The 21,602-nt window shown below is 37.4% G+C and overlaps 1 protein-coding gene across 2 annotated transcripts in view; it reads right to left on the bottom strand.

Annotated features, from left to right (window-relative positions):
- TRHDE (thyrotropin releasing hormone degrading enzyme) overlaps nucleotides 1–21,602 on the bottom strand; it is a 449,137-nt gene that overhangs the window by 46,794 nt on the left and 380,741 nt on the right. For both annotated transcript variants that reach the window (XM_070788822.1, XM_070788823.1), the window contains exon 13: nucleotides 1,012–1,159. In XM_070788822.1, coding sequence (XP_070644923.1) covers nucleotides 1,012–1,159 — 148 coding nt within the window. The remainder of the gene's footprint in view (nucleotides 1–1,011; nucleotides 1,160–21,602) is intronic.

Here is a 21,602-nt window from a genome sequence, read left to right as displayed (position 1 = left end):
AGCCAAGACCACTCTCATTAAAAAAAATTGTTAAAGCCAAGGTGCGTTCATGCAGGCTCAGGATAAGATTTGAAAAAGCAACTCTTAGGGACATCGCAGTTTAGATGACTCTGATAAACAGCTTTCATGTCAGAGCCAACTTGCCTCGAGTCACTTCAAATCCATAGGTTAATTAGCAGAGCCAGGACGTTATAAATTAGGAAAATTTTATAAGACACGGAGCAGAGTCTTCAAATAAGTAAAAGGAAAATAAATAATGCTCAATGGTAATAGGAGTTACAGAGATACATTCTCGCATGCAAAACTTCACTGGTGATAAGAAATTTTGGAATCAAAAGCTCATTAGCAGTGCTTAACCCTAATGCTATTCAAAATGATTATTACATTAGATTAGGTGGTGTCAACTGTGCAAGTTTGGTTTTCCAGCCCTTAGGCTTAGGAAATCTGGTCAGGTAACACGTTGGAATGTTTGCCATGTCTTCAGGTCTATTTGGATTAGCTGTTGTTTGCTCTCCTATATCTCCTTGGACCCAATTATGAATGGGCTTTTGCCCTCAATGTTGATCTTAACCTTGTTAATTAAGGAAGTGAATTGAATTTACTATGCCCCTCTGGATAAAAATAATGACTAAGAATCTTTACTGAAACTGTCTATATTCTGTGAAGATTTTTGCATCCCTCTTCCAGGTTAAGTCCTCTGTGAACACAGAACCCTTTAACTCTAGGGAAGTAAGTTTGAACTTTAAGGATTTATTATGTATATTTGTTCTTAAATTCTGAGGCATTTAAGCTTAACTGACACTTTTAGGCCAGAAAAAAAAAAAAAAGTAGCTTGTATTACATTTCTTTCTTCAGAATTTGCCATTAGTGTCATACAGAAAATCAGAACAAAAATGATAACACAAATTAGAAGGAACTACTAAAATAACTTGGGATCAAGTTGAACATAGTAGATAATGAGAAAACAGTTTATCTTCTGAAAAGAAGAAAGAAGAAAATATATCTTTTTACATTGAAGATGTTGTATTTCTCCATGCGGTCCAGTAATTTATCTAGAGGATAAAGAGCTCTGCTGGCAGCATGCCAAGGAAGAAAATCCTTTTCCTCAGACAGGTATCTGATAATCTCCAGGGGAATATTCTGAGGCAAATACCCAGCTCTGCACAAAAAAATTTAATGTTAATTATATGCAGAAAAGATACATGATGAGGCAAAAATGAAGATTTTATGTATGCAAATAAAAGGCAGAAAGCAAGATTCATCACAGTATAAAGAAGCCATACTCAGAACTATAAGAATAAAATTACTCACTTTTTAAATATAGTCCTACTTAGGATGCCAATGCCCCTTAATATATACAGAGTTACAGAGTAAAAAATTTGCATGAACACAAAAATATCAGCATGCATGTTTTTAAAAAGGAAAGAATTGTGGGACTTGAATAAAATCAACTCTAGGTATTTTCTTCATGGAAACTATTCAGAGGTCATGAGTCATTGAAAATAATTGATTACCGAAATGAAATTCTGGGTTCTCAATGCATTTGTTTTACTTTTCATGTACTTCTGTATAATGACACTTAATCCAGGTTGTCCTCAAAAGGATAATCAAATTAAAATAGCAACTTCCAGTTTTGAGTGTATTTGTTACATTACCATACAAACATCTTTCAAAACTTCCTATTAAAAACAATTCTATCAATATAGTACCTATGAAGAAGAGCAGAGTTAGATTTAAAGTTTAAATTACAAAAAAATGTTAAAAAAAATAGACTCTTCCTCTTTATTATTTTCAATAGGTGCTATGTCACCATGGGGACCAATGTCAGATTCTTTGGAAAATATGAAACAGTAGCTTTTAAAAACTGTCTGATCACATGCAGCCCACTTTTAAGGAGGGGATATTCAAAAAGGGATCCAAAAGAAGTGAATATCCCTACACTACAGTGAACTGCATAGAAAATCCTCACAAATCAAAGCAATATGAAAAACACCATGGAGTACATTAAAAGATGGCCTTAGCCTTCATGTCCCTGATGCTTACACAGGGTGACACCACGCATCTGCTGATTTTTTACATTAATAATCAACTGAATATAGACTTCTAACACAGGGGGCAGGTAAATACGAGAGCAAGCAAAGCCTGGTTCTCTTCTTTACTTACATTTCACACCATTATTTTTTGTGGCATCACAAAATTAGATGGACTTTTTTATTTGTGTTTGGTAGAAGGTGGACAGGGAAGGAGCAAAGTCTTCTCACCTTCATTTCCAGCAAGGTTGCCAGATTATTTAGTCTTTACTAATGTGATAAACAAAAACTACTCTATGCACAAATATTAACTTGCAGCTGTGTTTATAATGTTCGTAATAAAAACCAACTCTGAAGATTCTGCTTCAGTTTTCTTTGGATTTAATAAATGAACATACATCATTACTCTAATGATTTTGATTCACTCTTGGTATAAGATCAACCATAGCTAACACCTGACATAAATAAGAATGGTGAAAATAACCCCGAATTTCCACATTTCCATAAAATTCCTTGAAGTTTGTATGCTTTAGATTCCACCTAGGTTTGTGCCACTTTTCTTGTACACTTTCTATTTTATACATCCTTACAAAAATAGCATAAAATTAGGCTAAAGGCAATAGTAATTAAATAAGAAACAAAACTTCATATTTTTGCTAATGTAGCATAATAAAACAGTTAAATTTTGCCTACAGGGGTTGTAAAAGTAATGATGTGGTTTTTTCCCTTAAAAATAACACAGCTTCCAATATTTCCGATTTAATAATTTGTTTTTCCTGAACTTTTAATCCTAGATCTTAACTAGCATGGTGATCATAAATTTGCCTTCTCTAAAATTATAAAATCTGCATGCCGTGGATTAGACAATTTTAGAGGTGAAGAAGATTTATCTAGAACCCATTATTCTTTTATTGAGGAAATAAGAAAAAAGTATGTATTTTTTTTTAAAAAAGAACCTTTAGTAAGTAGCTAATTTATTAGGGTCCTTCAGATGAGGTTGGAAAATCAAGAAAGGTGTTTGGGTCTATTTTCTCATGGATTTAAACACACTACCTCTTGTCAGTTACAATTTATTGTGCATTATTTCTTCTTTATAAATGGATGGACATCTTTCAATGACTTATGTTTTGGAAGCAATATGACTACAAATAAAAAATATGACAAATAATGTTATGAAAAGAGACTTGGTCCAGAAAAAAGAGCCTGACACTGAGGAAGAGCCTGAAGCCTGAGTGCTCGCTGTACAGTCAGGTCCGTCCATCGCTCCAAGCCTCACATTCCTTATCTGTGAAATAAGAGGGTTGAACTAGGTGATATCCCGAAGCTAACCCTTTTATTCTAACCCACTTACCTATATTTGAGCCTGCTTAAAAAAATCATCACCACAACAGGGGCATAATGTGTTTACTTAAAATTTTGGAAAAAAATGCCTTTTCATTTTCATATTCCCCATTATTCAGCTGTTTGATATGTACAAGTCTTCTAAGAGTCAGAGCTTGAATCTAGGTTTTATAGGACACTTGACATAGTGTAATAAAATTAAAGCAAAGCAAGCCTAAGAGATTCTAAGTAATGACCAAGGCAAGTGAAGTGTTCATTAAATCAAGAAATAGAGCAAGTTATGTTTTGAGTCCTTAAGGAAAAATTGCTAACTGTGCACCAAAATCCATGCCCTCTTCCACTTCCTGGAATAAAGGATAATTCTCATTTCCTTGGTAGCTAGTTGTGGTCATGTGACTAAACTGTAGCCTATAAAGTATTAGCATTCCTCACTGTCAAGGTCAGCCCATACACACCTTCATTAGTCCTCCATGTCCTTTCTCCCTAAAATGAATCTTTCAGAGTGACCCTGAATGCAACTCTTATACTGAATATGTGAGAAAACTACCTGGGTGTCTGAATGATTGCATCCCCAAGTACCAGTTCTCATACCCAATTCTGTTTTGTGTGCAGGAAGTACACTTTTATTGCTTTTTTTTTTTAACCCAAATATATCTTTGGGTCTGTTTTATTTAAAACAATTAACCTTCTCTAATGCACTCTTTAAACAGAATAAGAAACAGACTACTCTCAAATTGCCCTCATTTTGTGTTGTTACAAACATAGGTAAGTAATTATCTACTATATAATTCAATAAACTTGCATTTAGCCTGCTAGATCAAAATATGTAGCTATACTCAATTGGGTAAGAGGATAATCAACTTCATTACAAAATTAAGACTTGTAAGAGATAATGTTGGTGAATAAGTTACCTAGTTTAGATATGTGCTTGTGTAATTGGCTGGTAATGATATGTGTGATTAGCACTACTGATAATGCAATCAATATAGGAGAAGTGTGTAGAATCCTAGTGAATGGAACACTACATTAGCTCAAAGTAATCAGCCCAGTAGGGAGCACACTTAGGGTCCTGATGCTGAAATGCAGTTTCCTGAAATTTGCATCATCGCAGGGAAATGTTACTAGAAAACATGATGGGGGGGAACAAATTTTTAAAGAATAGTGCATGTATAACTATACGGGGTTTTCCTCTCTTAGGAAGAAGCTGTAGATGATATTTATCATCTCTACTCTTGAGGTGAGGTTTGGCATAAAAAATTAGTTAGGAATCAAGACAATGGGATAAACATGTGAAAAGATGCTCAACATCACTAATAATTATAGAAATGCAAATCAAAACACCAATACAGTATACTAACACATATATATGGAATTTAGAAAGATGGTAACAATAACCCTGTGTACGAGACAGCAAAAGAGACACTGATGTATAGATCAGCCTTATGGACTCTGTGGGAGAGGGAGAGGGAGAGGGAGAGGGTGGGGAGATTTGGGAGAATGGCATTGAAACATGTATAATATCATGTATGAAACGAGTCGCCAGTCCAGGTTCAATGCACGATACTGGATGCTTGGGGCTGGTGCTCTGGGACGACCCAGAGGGAGGGTATGGGGAGGGAGGAGGGAGGAGGGTTCAGGATGGGGAACACGGGTATACCTGTGGCGGATTCATTTTGATGTTTGGCAAAACTAATACAATATTGTAAAGTTTAAAAATAAAATAAAATTAAAAACAAAACAAAACTAAAATGAGGTATCACCTCACATCAGTCAGAATGGCCATCATCAAAAAAATCTACAAACAAATAAATAGAGAGGGTGTGGAGAAAAAAGAACCCTCTTGCACTGTTGGTAGGAATGTAAACTGATATAGCCACTATGGAGAACAGTATAGAGATTTCTTAAAAAACTAGGAATAAATCTACCATATGACTCAATAATCCCACTACTGGGCATATACGCTGAGAAAACCATTACTGAAAAAGATACATATACCCCAATGTTCACTGCAGCACTTTTTACAATAGCTCGGACATGGAAGCAACCTAGATGTCCATCAGCAGACGAATGGATAAGGAAGTTGTGGCACATATACACAATGGAGTATTACTCAGCTATAAAAAGGAACACATCTGAGTCAATTCTAATGAGGTGGATGAAACTGGAACCTATTATACAGAGTGAAGTAAGTCAGAAAGAGAAATACAAAAACTGTATATTGATGCATATATATATGGAATTTAGAAAGATGGCACTGATGAACTTATTTGCAGGGCAACAATGGAGAAGCAGACACAGAGAACAGGCTTGTGGACACAGTAGTGGAAGGAGAGTGGGCCAAACGGAGAGAGTGGCATTGAGACACATACATTACCATGTGTAAAACAGCTAGTGGGGAGTTACTGTATAACACAGGGAGCCTAACCTGGTGCTCTGTGACAACCTAGAGGAGTGGGGCAGAGTGGGAGGTGGGAAGGAGGTTCAGGCGGGCGGGGCGGGGGGCATGCATAACCTATGGCTGATACATGTTGATGTACCGCTGAAACCACCACAACATTGTAAAGCAATCATCCTCCAATTAAAAGAAATAGTTTTTTAAAAAACACTATGGGGAAGACAAGCAAATGAGGGAAGTTTAAACAATGGATAAAAGATTGCCTGCATACACCTATACAGTTCTTCCTCCCATTCCTGTGTCTCTCCCAACACACACACACCTTCTGCTCTTCCTTCTCTAATTACTGGAGCTTGCAATGGGATATATCTTTAGGCATGAAAGAGGATATTTTGTAAAGGAAGGACATTAAAATTGGACTATATTAACTGATGTTAAAATGCACTGACCTTAGCTGGCTTTATTTTCACCCAAGATCTAAAACTACTTTTGAATTCCTGTGAATGTTAACTCTTAAATCTTCTGTGATAGGTGGCTTGTACACATAACCTATTTTACCATGAGTTTTCTTTAAAAGTCATTGGTTTCTGGGTGCTTGAAACTTAACGAAAAGTAAAAAGCACAACCTTCAGACTTTTCAGAGCATCATACTCAAGTCTTCATTAGTTGAATATTTATTTAAAAACAATAAATAGCCTACTACATATCTCACCATACATGCAGAAGACACTATAACTGTCCCTTAGGGCACAGATGTTTTGAAGCAATTACTGCAATGCTTAATTAAGAAGCTTACTATTCTATCTACTGTTCTTTGCTATTCATTATTGTAAGACTTTTATGTGCTCTTTGTGGAAAGATATTGTGGTGGAGACTGAAAACCCCACTTGTCCACAGAGCACCACAGAATAAAGAGGGAACTACACAGAGGAGGTATCTGTGTCAACCACGGGTCCTTGTCGTCAGTTCCTAGAGAAAACAAAGATATGGGTCAGTTCAGTTCAGTTCAGTCGCTCAGTCGTGTCCGACTCTTTGCGACCCCATGAATCGCAGCACGCCAGGCCTCCCTGTCCATCACCAACTCCCGGCATTGGCAAACCGTCGTCCGCAGAGACCAGAAGGAATTACAGTCGGTCCTTCACACCTACAGGTTCTGCATCAGTGGCTTCAAACAACTGTGGATCAAAATATTTGAGAAAAAAAATTCCACAGTTCCAAAAAGCAAAACTTGAATTCACTGCATGCTGGCAAATATAAACAAAGCAGTTATACCGTATTAGATATTATAAGTAATCTGGAGATTATTTAAAGTATATACAAGTACTATGTATGCCACCTTGGGCTTTTCCGTTGGCACAGTGGTAAAGAAGCTGCCTGCCAATGAAGGAGACACAAGTTTGATCCCTGGGTCAGGAAGATTCCCTCGAAGAGGAAATGGCAACCCACTCCAACATTCTTGCCTGGGAAATCCCATGAACAGAGGAGCCTGGCAGGCTATAGTCCATGGAGTTGCAAAGAGTCAGACACGACTGAGTTACTGAGGATACATGTATACACTATGCCATTTTATACAAGGGATCTGAGGACTTTGGTATCTGTGGGGGTTCTGAAGGCAATACCAGAGTATACCAAGAGATGGCTTACTTGCTTATAGCCCCACAAAATTAGGAATGTGAAAAGTTGCACAAAAAAAAGAGTTCTCATGGCCCCTTCTCCTCCTGCTCCTTTTCTTCCAGAAAGCCCACTTCCAAAACTGACTCAGGCACTTAGTTTATGATTTCACATACACTTTGATAACACCCCTATTAATAATAAGTATCATGATATTAATCAGAATTTTATCCTAATACTACTTTCTCACTCACTGAACTTAGATCTCTAAAGAAACCTGCTTTTCATCCATCTTTTTACACCCATAGCCTAATGCAGATTCTAGTTCAAAACAAACATACTCAGTAAACATACTCAAACTAAATTAAATCATGACAATAATGGCAGTTCTTAAAAACAAGAACACTTTGCAAGTATATTAAAACAAACATTGCTACCATTTCTTAATTATTTTCTAAGATTAAATGATACCAGAGAAAATTCTGAGTGATCTTTGTAGTATTTTTGCTCATCTTGTTTACTACTGATACACATGATAGAAGACATGAAGGCCATTGCTATCTAGCCAATAGCTTTGAATAAACTAGTCTATAATAAAGTAAACTAGCCTTATAGCCAGTGAGAAAGCAAAGGTATTATACAACACCTCTGTTCTTTTCTTTCTGATTAGCAAATGACTCCTACTCTCCTAGAAGTGTTATTACATAGCAGGTACTTAAATTGAGAGAGAGCTTTGGAGTCTTTCTTCTGTTCAGTAAATTGACATGGGTCAAACTACATGATCTCCAAGTCCCCTTCTTCAGTAAATACTTAATAATTAAAAATAAAATATCCAATAACAATTTTTGCAACTTGTATAGTTCTACCACTACCACCATCACAACCACAACCATCCTTTCTTTTCCACACACTTGTTTCTTCATTTCCAAACATAATTTCTCAAGAAATCAGTCATTATGTAAATATAGTGGGTCCTCTAGGCACTCAGTAATGTTCAGAAGCAAAGTCAATGTTTGGTCGTTAGTTGGAAAAGCCAACAGATGTTAGCTATTTTCCCCAAAGTGTAAAAGTCCTTAGCTTCATGGTCAAAGTCAACTAATTTAGTTCATTTTACATTTTAGAAAACTATCAACTTAGCTAACCTATCCTATATTGAGGGAGCTCCCAGGTGGCTCTGTAGTAAGGAATGTGCCCACCAATGCAAGAAACACAGATTCAATCCCTGGATGGGGATGATGCCCTGGAGGAGGAAATAGCCACCCACTCCAGTATTCTCGCCTGGAGAATTCCATGGACAGAGAAGCCTGGTAGGCTATGGTCCATGGGGTTGCAGAAGAGTCAGACACGACTGAGTGACTGAGCACACACACACATCCTATATTGAGGAATTACTGTATTCCCTTGGTGACTCAGATGGCAAAGAATCTGCCTCCAATGTGAGAGATCTGGGTTTGATCCCCAGGTTGGGAAGGTTCCCTGGAGAAGGTAATGGCTACCCACTTCAATATTCTGGCCTTGAGAATTCCATGGACTGTATATCCATGGGATCGCAAATAGTCGAACACGACTGAGCAATTTTCACTTCACCTATACATTATGAAATGACAGTCTGTTTCTGTGTATTGTCCTTAAAAGCTTCAAGATCAGTACTGTTATGCCTATTTTTTAGATTGTTATTATTCAGTCACTGAGTGACCAAACAACATATATGTATATACACATATATATATTGTCTAGTATACATACACATATATGTATACTATATGTGTTTACATACACATATATATGCATATATATATTGTCTAGTATACATACATATACATATTGTCAAGTAGTATATATATGTGACTTAACAGTCACATGCGAATCTTTTGCAACCTCAAGGTCTGTAGCCCACCAGGCTCCTGTGTCCATGGGATTTCCATGCAAGAATACTGGAGTGGGTTGCTGTTTCCTTCTCCAGGGTATCTTTCTGACCCAGGGATTGACCCCTCATCTCCTGCATTAGCAGGTGGATTCTTTACCACTCAGCCACCAGGAAAGTGCTATATGTATATATATATTGGCTGCACTTTGTGGCATGAGGGATTTACATTCCCTGACTAGGGATTCAACCCTGTGCCTCCTACAGTGAAAGTGTGTAGTCTTAACCACTAGACCACCAGGGAGGTCCTTTTTTTTTTTTTTTTTTTTAAACGATAGCTAAAACTTGTAGAAGAGAAGCACCTTGCCAAGCTCATTTGATGAATAAGTGACAGAGTTGGAATTCAAAGTCAGGACTGACAAGAAGCTCCCATGGTTCCCCTGCATGAGGTTCCCTCCCCAAATACCACTTTGAAATAGGGTTAAAGGTTTTCTTTCTCTCTTCCTTTAACATCTGTTTACATGTCATAATCACAGCACATATATTCCAGATGCTGTGCTGTGCTCAGTCATGCCCGGCTCTTTGAGACCCAGTGACTGTAACCCGCCAGGCTCCTCTGTCTATGGGATTTTCTAGGCAAGAATACTGGAGTGGGTTGCCATGCCCTCCTCTCACATCCCAGACCAAAGCACAAATAAATACCTAATAAAATCTCAGCGCTTTGAAGGGGAAGTAAGCAATGTTAGGGGAAGGAGATTTATGGAGAAATAATTTAAATAGGGTGTTTAGGGAAAGGTCTCCCTGAGGACATCTGCATGAAGTGAGAGAATGGTTTGCATAAATCTGGGAGGAGGGGAATTCTGACCAAGGAAACAGCAAGTTCAAAGGTCCTGAGACAGGGACAAATTTGGGATCTTGAAGATAACAAAAAGGACTTTGTGGATGAAACAGAATAAGCCTGAAACAGAGGAGGGCCTGAGCTTGCAAAGGTTGGTGGCGCTAAATCATGACAGTTCTAATAAATAATAAGGGCTTCAGATCACTTTTCTGTGGGTGATGAGAAGCCACCACAAGTATTTGAGCTGGGAAATAGCATGATCTGATTTATGCTCTAGAAAGGTGACTGACTGGAACAGAGCAAACTCAAATATGCCAAGCGGTCTTCCAAGAGAGAAGGAAGTGAAATATGATTGTCCAGTTGATCTCTCTCTCTTACTGTATGAACTATATTCATGAGATGTACATAATCTAGTGAGTGAAACTGATGACATGAAAACAGACATAATGTTTTATTTTGTTTTTAAGATAGGTTATGCATGAGATTTGTTTTAGAAACAGGTTCTTATGCAGGTATCAGAAAAAAAAAAAATCCAGAAGCTTATTCATGCATTTTTTATTGCTGCTCAATTTGCTAAAAACAGTATCAGATGATATGGGAAGGTCACTGAGAAATCACTTAAACAAGAACACATTTTAAAAACACATATACTGTATATACGAGAAGTTATTTATTCCACTTTGAGTTAGAGATTTATTCCAGAATTTAAATACAGAAAATAGCCTGAAAGAGCACCAGAAAAAAATTACCCACATAGCCTATAATTTCCATGGAAAATATCAATACAATTTCTTAAAGTTGGTATGGAATCCTTCAGAGCCACATGGGGCCATAAAGAATAAAAAATTACATCATGATTTTGAGAGTTTGTGTTTACTGACATCAGGATATCAAATCAGTAACCTAAAGGTCCATAAATCAGTGGCGCTTCTAACTTCCTACATGGCTGCTTTTTTAGAAAAATGTGTGAATAATAGGAAACTAAGAAAGATAAAAATATCACTCAAACCAAGATACTTAAAAATAACTGGGTATATCCCTTCTTGTCTAAAATTTATGTCAACATTTGGCTTTTTATATAGATTTTATTATACTATATGTAAGTTTATATATTTAACTTAATTTTTCCATGCTCTTGGGAATTCCTCATAATTACTTTCAGATTACTTCAAGAATATTCTATTGGGAAGATAAGTGAAGCTCACCACTGTTGTGCATTTTGAATATAAACACGTTTCACATCTCAAGTAATAGAACTATGGACATCTTCGGGCACAACGCTTTTACATGGCCTGGATGATTTTCCTTGGGTGGAAGACCCAAATTAGAATTCTCATGCTACAAGTTATAAAATATTATAGTTCTTGGTTAATCTGAGATCATGTTTTCAGGCTTCATCCATCAGCAACTGATCTCAGACAAAGGAAAAAAGACAGTGAGTCACTGTGGTGGCCAATACAGAGTCAGCACTCCCAATGTCCTGTGCCAAGTGCTACACATACATAATGTTATCCTCATGATGACCTTCTGAGGTGAGCACCATTAATATCCTCAAACTACAGATCAAAACAGAGGCTCAAAAAGATTACCTAAGCTCTCCAGGGTCATATTGCTAATAAGGGTAGTGCTGTTATTTGAACCCAATCTTCCGCTCTGAGCCTGATATTCTTAACCACTACTCTGAAAGGCCTAGAATGTAACTTTTTTTATTCCTTTTTCCACCTTGTAGCTAAAAAAGTGAGCATCAGAATATGGGGGAAACGAAGTGGGAATCACCTCTGGGGCCTTGAGAACAACACAACATGAGAACAGATGTGGAAAGAGAGACTGGTTTGGTACATGACCGTGACTTTGAAATGGGGGCTTAGTGGACTCACTGAAGATATATCTTTTAGACTTTGGTCATTTGGGCCTCTTCTGCTAAAATCACTTTCTTCATCACTGCCCCTCATTCCCTGGGTCCCTTCATTATCGTGTCTAATCTCTACAAGTCAAGGAACACCCACAGTTCAGATTTTGGCCTGAAAAAATTAACTCTAGTTAGCAGCAACATACCTATCATGAAGATCATGCATTGCAATAACACTTTGTTTTCAGAAATATTATTGACAGAAGTAAAAACAAGAGTACTAGAGTATGGTCTAAAAAAGAAAGAGATAATCGCATAAAATTATGAGCTTTAATTTAAATAAGAGGAAATGTTTAAAATAACAGAAGGTATTTTCCATATCAAGGTCTTATGGGAAAAGGACAAGTTAAGGCTGTGGAAAGTGATTTGGGGTCCTAAATTCAGACTGAAAAGAAGGACTAGAATACAAGCATACAAAGCATGGGAGAAGCTGCTTTCTGGACAGGATTGTAGGGCACTGCTTGGATAGTCCACCTCATTTCAAAATCTCAACAAGAAAGCTCAAAATCAAGGCAACCCCACCCCCAGGGTATACACAGAGGTACTGCTACACATATGTGGTCCCTATAACTCCTTATGTAATTTTCTAAATATACTGCTGAGGTCTAACTTTTAGACTGATACAAAATTAAGCAAGAAGATATAATCCAAAAAGTGGATGTATTGGGGGGGAAAAAAAAAAACCACTTTTGAGAGTGTAATCGAGCCATGCAAAAGAGTGATGACTCAGTAGGGAGGCTTTTTAAGAGGAACCCAAAAGTGAAATCTCTGTGAAATCTAAAGGGACTGTAATAAGAGTGAAGCAATAGCATCCCATGTAATCCACGCTCTGCAGACAACTTGAAGGAGCTCCTGGCCAAAGTTAGACATTTTGAGTATCAATAAGGATAAAAAACTACAATGGATTTAAACTCATCAAATATACTTAAATCCAGAGGTCAAAATGGTACTTAACTAAAGCAAAACAAAACAAAATAATTGGTCACTATGGAGAGAACAGGCTCATTATGCCAGAGAACTGGCTCATTATTTTTGATGCTGAAAAATGCAGGGAAACAATCAGGCCTTTCCCCTGTCTTTTCTTAAGAACTGTATCACTGGGTCACCCAATAGTAAAGGAGAGTGGAGAGCAAGTTTCTCTTTGAGAAGCTATTTCTTTTATAACCAGAAAAGGAAAGAATGACTCGCCATTTGCAAGCTCTAGTGACTTATTAGAGCTGCAAATGTCATAAAAAGAGAGACTACTCTTTATTTTATGTGTTCATATAGAGTCAACTCTGAAGCTAACTTGCTGCTGCTGCTAAGTCGCTTCAGTCGTGTCCGACTGTGCGACCCCATAGACGGAAGCCCACCAGGCTCCGCCATCCCTGGGATTCTCCAGGCAAGAACACTGGAGTGGGTTGCCATTTCCTTCTCCAGTGCATGAAAAGTGAAAGGTGAAAGTGAAGTCACTCAGCCATTTCTGACTCTTAGCGACCCCATGGACTGCAGCCCACCAGGCTCCCCCATCCCTGGGATTCTCCAGGCAAGAACACTGGAGTGGGTTGCCATTTCCTTCTCCAATGCATGAAAGTGAAAGGTGAAAGTGAAGTCGCTCAGTCATGTCCGACCCTCAGCGACCCCATGGACTGCAGCCTACCAGGCTCCTCCGTCCATGGGATTTTCCAAGCGAGAGTACTGGAGTGGGGTGCCATGGCCTTCTCTGGCTAACTTGCTAAAAGGCCTTAAATTAAGCCCCTAGATTTGATTACCAATTTATAAGTGATAGAGAACACAGATGATAGTATAAAAATGCAGAGTAGGGATGCAATCACCAAAATCCACACTGTGGGAAATCATATAGCACAAACAACCTCACGCTTTATCAAACATTTCTTTAAGGTGAAGAAGAAAATCAATAGTTTAAAAGAGATTAAAAAATATCAACCAACCACAGTACGTAATATTATTTGGATCTTAATTCATACAAATTCTAAAAAAAAAATATGGCATTTATGACACAACTGGAAATTTGAACATTTCCTGAATATTTGAACATTTTTTTTGGTTTTACCGAGCAGCTTGAAGAAGCTCAATTCCCCTATCAGGGATTGAAACCAGCTCATGGCAGTGAAAGCCCTGGATCCCAACACCTAGGAACTCCCCCTGAATATTTGATATTACAGAGGAAATACTAATTTTCGGTCATTATGTTTAATAATGTCATTTTTTAAGATATACATAGTGAAAATTATTTTGAGAAAATGCTTTGATGCCTAGACTTCAAAATAGTACAAAAGTTTGGGGACACAGATGAAGTAAGACTGATTGATGAGTTAATAATTGCTAATACAGAGCAATGTATATAGGGGCTTTGATACAGAGCTCTAGTGGTTTTTATTTACATTTGAAATTCTTTGTAATAAATAGTTAAAAGAAAAATTGAAGTAAGAACTACGTTTTATTTATCTGTGCAGCCCCAGTGTACATCATAAAACCTTCACATTGCAAATTGCTTAAAAATATTTGCTGAATAGCGAACTTCAAGGAAGGCAACATATTCATTCTCAGTTTTGTTCTTAACAAATGGGAGCAACAGTAATTTTTACCTCCCAGGGTCATTGTGAGGGTTAAAAGAGGAGAAATAGAAGAGTAGTTTGTTCACCTAAAGTGTCACACACAAACGTGGAAAGCCTTCAGGCTGAAGAACTAGAACCAAATTCAACAATCGCTTGTTCTGCATTTGTATTCTGACCTTGATGTGTTTCTTACAACGAGCCACTAAACTCATGGATAGATCCCAGCACATTCATTTTCCCCTTAGGGACAAAGTACCAAATGGTAGTGTAATTGCCAAGGGAAAATTATTACTCTGTTCTGAATTATTTCCATCATAAATCCAAAACCAGTCAGACAGGCTCTATCACAAAAACACCAGGGGTGCAGTACAGTGATGAGAACCCCACATACAAGCACCCATAAATCCGAGAGGATCACAGCCCTCCAAAGGCATTCTGAAACAGGTATTTAAATCAGAAGGGGGAAGCCAGGCTGGCAGCATGTTGGTCAACACCATTTAAACAATGAAAATGAGGCAATTCACTCAGCTGTCAGCTAGAGAAATATCCCGTCACCTGTCTTACATAGACTGTACAACATGTGACAAGCATTTTGCTTTTCTTTACACGTTTTCTGTTGCATCAAAGAAACCAAGTTGTTTCATTTGGCAATGATAACAGTCATCCACAGTTCTCTTAAATTCAATCATAACTGCTCCTAGCATGTCAAGGAAACAATTTCAAGCAACAATAGTGAATGAGAGAAAAGGGAGTGAGAAGGACACAACTTCTGTTCCTGTCATGCATTTTTTCCTTCTCTAATCTTAGTAACAGATACTCATTTTTACTTATGGAGAAATGAAATATGTAATCCAATTCTTTATGATTTAAAGTGATATTTTCCTGCCTCTCATAACATGATACCCTATCCCAAATTAGACATAAGAGCCACTCAATGCTATTGCAGATGAAATGTGGAAGGAAAAAATACCTTTTATTACCAATGAGATAGAAAAGGGATTTCTACTCTATAATTCATTATGTAGAAAAAAAGGATTAATATCTTGGGAAAAAATAGTTAGATAGTTGCAGCCCCTCGAAATCATGACTTAGGGAAACAGGAACGTTAGTGAGATTTTTGATAATTGTTCTCAATCATAAGAATGCTAAATGATAATTTGAAGAAAGGACAAAGCTAAATAAACTTGCTGAGCCACAAGGAGTACAGGAGTCAAGGAGTATAAAGAGCATTAACAGTATAAAGGAACAAGGCAATCAATTTATTTGAGAATTTGTACCAAAAGGAATTTTAGACTTAAGGCATTTTCAATTCTCAGAATTAAAGTATATTGAAATAATTTGAAAACAGCTAACAGCTATAAGGACTATATCACATGGACCACAACCTTGTATAACTCAGTGAAACTATGAGCCATGACGTGTAGGGCCACCGAAGATGGATGGGTCATGGTAGAGAGTTCTGACAAAATGTGGTTCACTAGAGAAGGGAATGGCAAACCTTGAGAACTTCATGAACAGTATGAAAAGGCAGAAAGATAGGACACTGAAAGATGAACTCCCCAGATCGATAGCTGCCCAATATGCTACTAGAGATGAGTGGAAGATAACTCCAGAAAGAATAAAGAGAGCCAAAGCAAAAACACCACCCAGTTGTGGATGTAACTGGTGATGGAAGCAAGGTCCGATGCTATATTGCACAGGAACCTGGAATGTCAGGTCCATGAATCAAGGCAAATTGGAAGCGGTCAATAGGAGACGGCGAGAGTGAACGTTGACATTCTAGGAATCAGCAAACTAAGATGGACTGGAATGGGTGAAATTAACTCAGATGACCATTATATCTACTACCGTGGGCAGGAATCCCTTAGAAGAAATGGAGTAGCCATCATAGTCAACAAAAGAGTCTGAAATGCAGTACTTGAATGCAATCTCAAAAGTGACAGAATGATCTCTGTTCATTTCCAAGGCAAACCATTCAATATCACGGTAATCCAAGTCTATGCCCCAAGCAGTAATGTTGAAGAAGCTGAAGTTGAACGATTCTATGAAGACCTACAAGACCTTCTAGAACTAACACCCCCAAAAAATGTCCTTTTCATTATAGGGGACTGGAATGCAAAAGTAGGAAGTCAAGAAACACCTGGAGAAACAGACAAATTTGGCCTTGGAGTATAGAATGAAGCAGGGCAAAGGCTAATAGAGATTTGCCAAGAGAACGCACTGGTCATAGTAAACACCCTCTTCCGACAACATAAGGGAAGACTCTACACATAGACATCACCAGATGGTCAACACTGAAATCAGACTGATTATATTCTTTGTGGCCAAAGATGGAGAAGCTCCATACAGTCAGCAAAAACAAGACCGGTAGCTAACTGTGGCTCAGATCATGAACTCCTTATTGCCAAATTCAGACTTAAATTAAAGAAAGTGGGGAAAATCACTAGATTATTCAGGTATGACCTAAATCAAATCCCTTATGATTATACGGTAGAAGTGAGAAACAGATTTAAGGGACTAGATCTGATAGACAGAGTGCCTGATGAACTATGGATGGAGGTTCGTGACATTGTATAGGAGACGGGGGCAAGACTATCCCCAAAAATGAAATGCAAAAAAGCAAAATGGCTGTCTGAGAAGGCCTTACAAATAGCTGTGAAAGGAAGAGAAGCAAAAAGCAAAGGAGAAAAGGTAAGATATACCCATTTGAATGCAGAGTTCCAAAGAGTAGCAAGGAGAAATAAGAAAGCCTTCCCCAGTGATCAATAGAAAGAAATAGAGGAAAACAATGGAATGGGAACAACTAGAGATCTCTTCAAGAAAATTAGAGATACCAAGGGAACATTTCATGCAAAGATGGGCTCAATAAAGGACAGAAATGATATGGACCTAACAGAAGCAGAAGATATTAAGAAGAGGTGGCAAGAATACACAAAAGGACTATACAAAAAAGATCTTCAGGACCCAGATAATCATGATGGTATGATCACTCACCTAGAGCCAGACATCCTGGAATGTGAAGTCAAGTGGTCCTTACGAAGCATCACTACGAACAAAGCTAGTGGAGGTGACGGAATTCCAGTTGAGCTATTTCAAATCCTAAAAGATGATGCTGTGAAAGTGCCGCACTCAATATGCCAGCAAATCTGGAAAACTAAGCAGTGGCCACAGGACTGAAAAGGTCCCTTTTCATTCCAGTCCCAAGGAAAGGCAATGCCAAAGAATGCCCAAACTACTGCACAATTGCACTCATCTCACACGCTAGTAAAGTAATGCTCAAAATTCTCCAAGCCAGGCTTCAACCATACATGAAGCGTGAACTTCCAGATGTTCAAACTGGAAAGTCAGAGGAATCAGAGATCAAATTGCCAACATTCGTTGGATCACTGAAAAAGCAACAGAATTCCAGAAAAACATCTACTTTTTCTTTATTGATTATGCCTTTGATCGTGTGGATCACAATAAACTGTGGAAAATTCTGAAAGAGATGGGAATACCAGACCACCTGACCTGCCCCTTGAGAAATCTGTATGCAGTTCAGGAAGCAACAGCTAGAACTGGACATGGAACAACAGATTGGTTCCAAATATGAAAAGAAGTACATCAAGGCTGTATATTGTCACCCTGCTTATTTAACTTATATGCATAGTACATCATGAGAAACACTGGGCTGGATGAAGCACAAGCTGGAATCAAGATTGCCAGGAGAAATATCAATAACCTCAGATATGCAGATGACACCATCCTTATGGCAGAAAGCGAAGAAGAACTAAAGAGCCTCTTGATGAAAGTGAAAGAGGACAGTTAAAAAGTTGGCTTAAAGCTCAACATTTAGAAAACCAAGATCATGGCATCTGGTCCCATCACTTCATGGGAAATAGATGGGGAAATAGTGGAAACAGTGGCTGACTTTATTTTTCTGGGCTCCAAAATCACTGCAGATGTTGACTGCAGCCATGAAATTAAAAGATTCTTACTCCTTTGGAGAAAAGTTAAGACCAACCTAGAGAGCATATTAAAAATCAGAGACATTACTTTGCCAACAAAGGTCTATCTAGTCAAGGCTATGGTTTTTCCAGTAGTCATGTATGGATGTGAGAGTTGGACTATAAACAAAGCTGAGTGCCAAAGAATTGATGCTTTTGAACTGTGGTGCTGAAGAAGACTCTTGAGAGTCCCTTGGACTGCAAGAGGATCCAACCAGTCAATCCTAAAAGAAATCAGTCCTGAATATTCATTGGAAGGACTGTTGCTGAAGCTGAAACTCCAGTACTTTGGCCACCTGATGCGAAGAGCTGACTCATTTGAAAAGACCTTGATGCTGGGAAAGATTGAAGAAGGGAGGAGAAGGGGCTGACAGAGGATGAGATGGTTGCATGGCATCACTGATTCAATGGACATGAGTTTGAGTAAACTCCGGGAGTTGGTGATGAACAGGGAGGCCAGGCGTGCTGCAGTTCATGGGGTTGCAAAGAGTCAGAGACGACTGAGCGACTGAACTGAACAGCTAAATATTACAACAGAAAACTTTTGTTCTTTGGGACATTAACTTGCAGACAATTTATAAAACCTCCAGAGACAGATGTTAGGGCTTTAAAGGACTTCCCAGAGAGCACTAGTGGTAAAAAACCTGCCTGACAATGCAGAAGCTGTAAGAGACGTGGGTTTGATACCTGGGTCGGGGAAATCCACTGGAGGAAGGCACAGCAACCCACTTCACTATTCTTGCCCAGTAAATTCCATGGACAGAGGAGCCTGGCAGGCTTCAGCCCATGGGGTTGGACAGAGTCCAACATGTGAAGCCAACTCAGCAGGCACAGAATAGCTACATAGTTTTCTCTTGTCTAAATTTCAGCTAAAGGTTTCAGTGTCACAAAAAAAAAAAAAAAAAAAATCCTGAGCATATGGTATTTACACAGAAATATTTAATTAATCTAGATCTCCAACTCAGAAATATATGACCTTAGCCTTTCCTTGATTTTCTTTAATGTTGATAATGTTAAGGAAAAAAAAAAAACTTGGGAAAAGTAATGATAATGATGTTCTAACTCCTTAATGATAATTAGCAATTTGAGGACATTAATGGTATAGACTTACTGTTTTCTAACAATGACAGTCATTAATTTTGATAGTCTTATAGTTAAGTCCTTGCTTATCCTCTGAAAATTTACCCTTCATTACCACTTGTAGGAAGTAATTTTAAAAGTTGAAGCATCAATGAAAACACAAACAACACCAAAAACTGTTAGCTAATTCAGAGCAAACATATATATATATAATTTTAAAATACTATTACATATATCTTTTTTTACAAGAATAATACATTTAAAATGTTGTCTATTTTGCTAAAATGATCACATATAGTTCAACATTTTTGAAATTCAAAATGATATACAATTGTAAAAATTAGAAATACTTCTCCAGTAAGAGAACCACTTTTATGAGAAGATAATTCTGAAATCTTAGTTTAATGAAAGTCATTATCATTATTATTTAATGTACAATTATAATACAATAATAATTTCCTAAGAATCATATATAAATATTAAAAAGTAAAAATGTAGGCAAAAATATGACAAAGTGACAAAATCTTTTAAGGAATTTATTGAGTTTTAGAAAAATGAAAGAAAGCTGGGCCACTCCATAAACTATAATACACTTTAAAAATGAGCACTTCCTGTAGTGGAGCTTGGCACAACATTTTAAATCAACTATATATCAATAAAAAAATTAAACAATTAAAAAATAAACTTACACTTGCTACTCCTTTCTTTCAGATGGAACTTCATCCCCACTAAACTATATTAAAATAATTTTTCCTATGGATTTATTCATTGTTAAATCTTTATCCACTGAATCCCTGCTAAGGAAAAACGAAAAAATCATGAGACTCACATTTTCTACTAATTCGTATGTCCCTTCTGGATTTTTAATTGTTGGATTACGTTAAAGTTTTCTTGGTTTAAAAATTTGCCTTCTATTTTCTAACCTTATTTCCTTGTTTCCTTTGTCCCACATTCCTGGGGATTCAAGACGTATCACCTTTCTTTCACAGTCAACGGGGTGACTTGATCGCATAAAAGGCTTTGTGTTCTATCCAGTGAAACATTCTTTGCTTATAGAAATGTGAGCCAGTCTGAATTTTCCACTTTCTAGGTAACCTGTAAAAATTTTAAAGCCCAAGGTTTTCACCCAAACATGTCTTAATATTTGGGCGTAAGTATTTTCCTAAAGCACAGGTACCCTTTCAATCTGCATATTCACATCTTTACTATAAGAAGGTTTACTCTTTCTATATATTCAATTTTTTTCATTTTATTTCTTTTTCTTCATAAACATTAAGTGCACACGTACACACATATACCAATACACTGAATGTCTGTTGCTTACAATTTTCTTTGTTTTTTCCATTTCATTTATCTCAGTTACCTCAAGCTTATTCTCCACATTGTTCCTGAATATGTTTGTCCCTGTGTCTGTGATTTTACTGTATTATGGTTTTCTTTCTTGTAATGCCAGATCAATTCATTCCTTTTATCTCTGCTGCTTTACCTCTTTTATTCTTTTTGTGTGTTTTCTTTAAAGTCTTGCCTCAAAAGAAACCACATGTCTGTTTTCATTCTTGGAAATCACATGATGAGAATATTTGAATTTTTTGCTTGATGTAGTTCTTCTGTTTTTATTCTTAATTATCTTTCCTATGGTACTTTTAGATAATTCTATGGCTTTCAGAGACAAACATCCTGGAATGCTAAGTCAAGTGGGCCTTAGGAAGCATCACTACAAACAAAGCTAGTGGAGGTGATGGAATTCCAGTTGAGCTATTTCAAATCCTGAAAGATGATGCTGTCAAAGTGCTACAGTCAATATGCCAGCAAATTTGGAAAAGTCAGCAGTGGCCACAGGACTGGAAAAGGTCAGTTTTCATTCCAATCTCAACGAAAGGCAATGCCAGTTCAAACTACCACACAATTGTGCTCATCTCACATGCGAACAAAGTAATGCTCAAAATTCTCCAAGCCAGGCTTCAGCAGTGCATGAACTGTCAATTTACAG

This window comes from Bos indicus, chromosome 5 (assembly GCF_029378745.1).
Source record: "Bos indicus isolate NIAB-ARS_2022 breed Sahiwal x Tharparkar chromosome 5, NIAB-ARS_B.indTharparkar_mat_pri_1.0, whole genome shotgun sequence".
NCBI classification, from domain to species: domain Eukaryota; kingdom Metazoa; phylum Chordata; class Mammalia; order Artiodactyla; family Bovidae; genus Bos; species Bos indicus.
The sequence above is the reverse complement of the archived record's forward strand: the minus strand, read 5'-3'. Positions and strand labels throughout refer to the sequence as shown.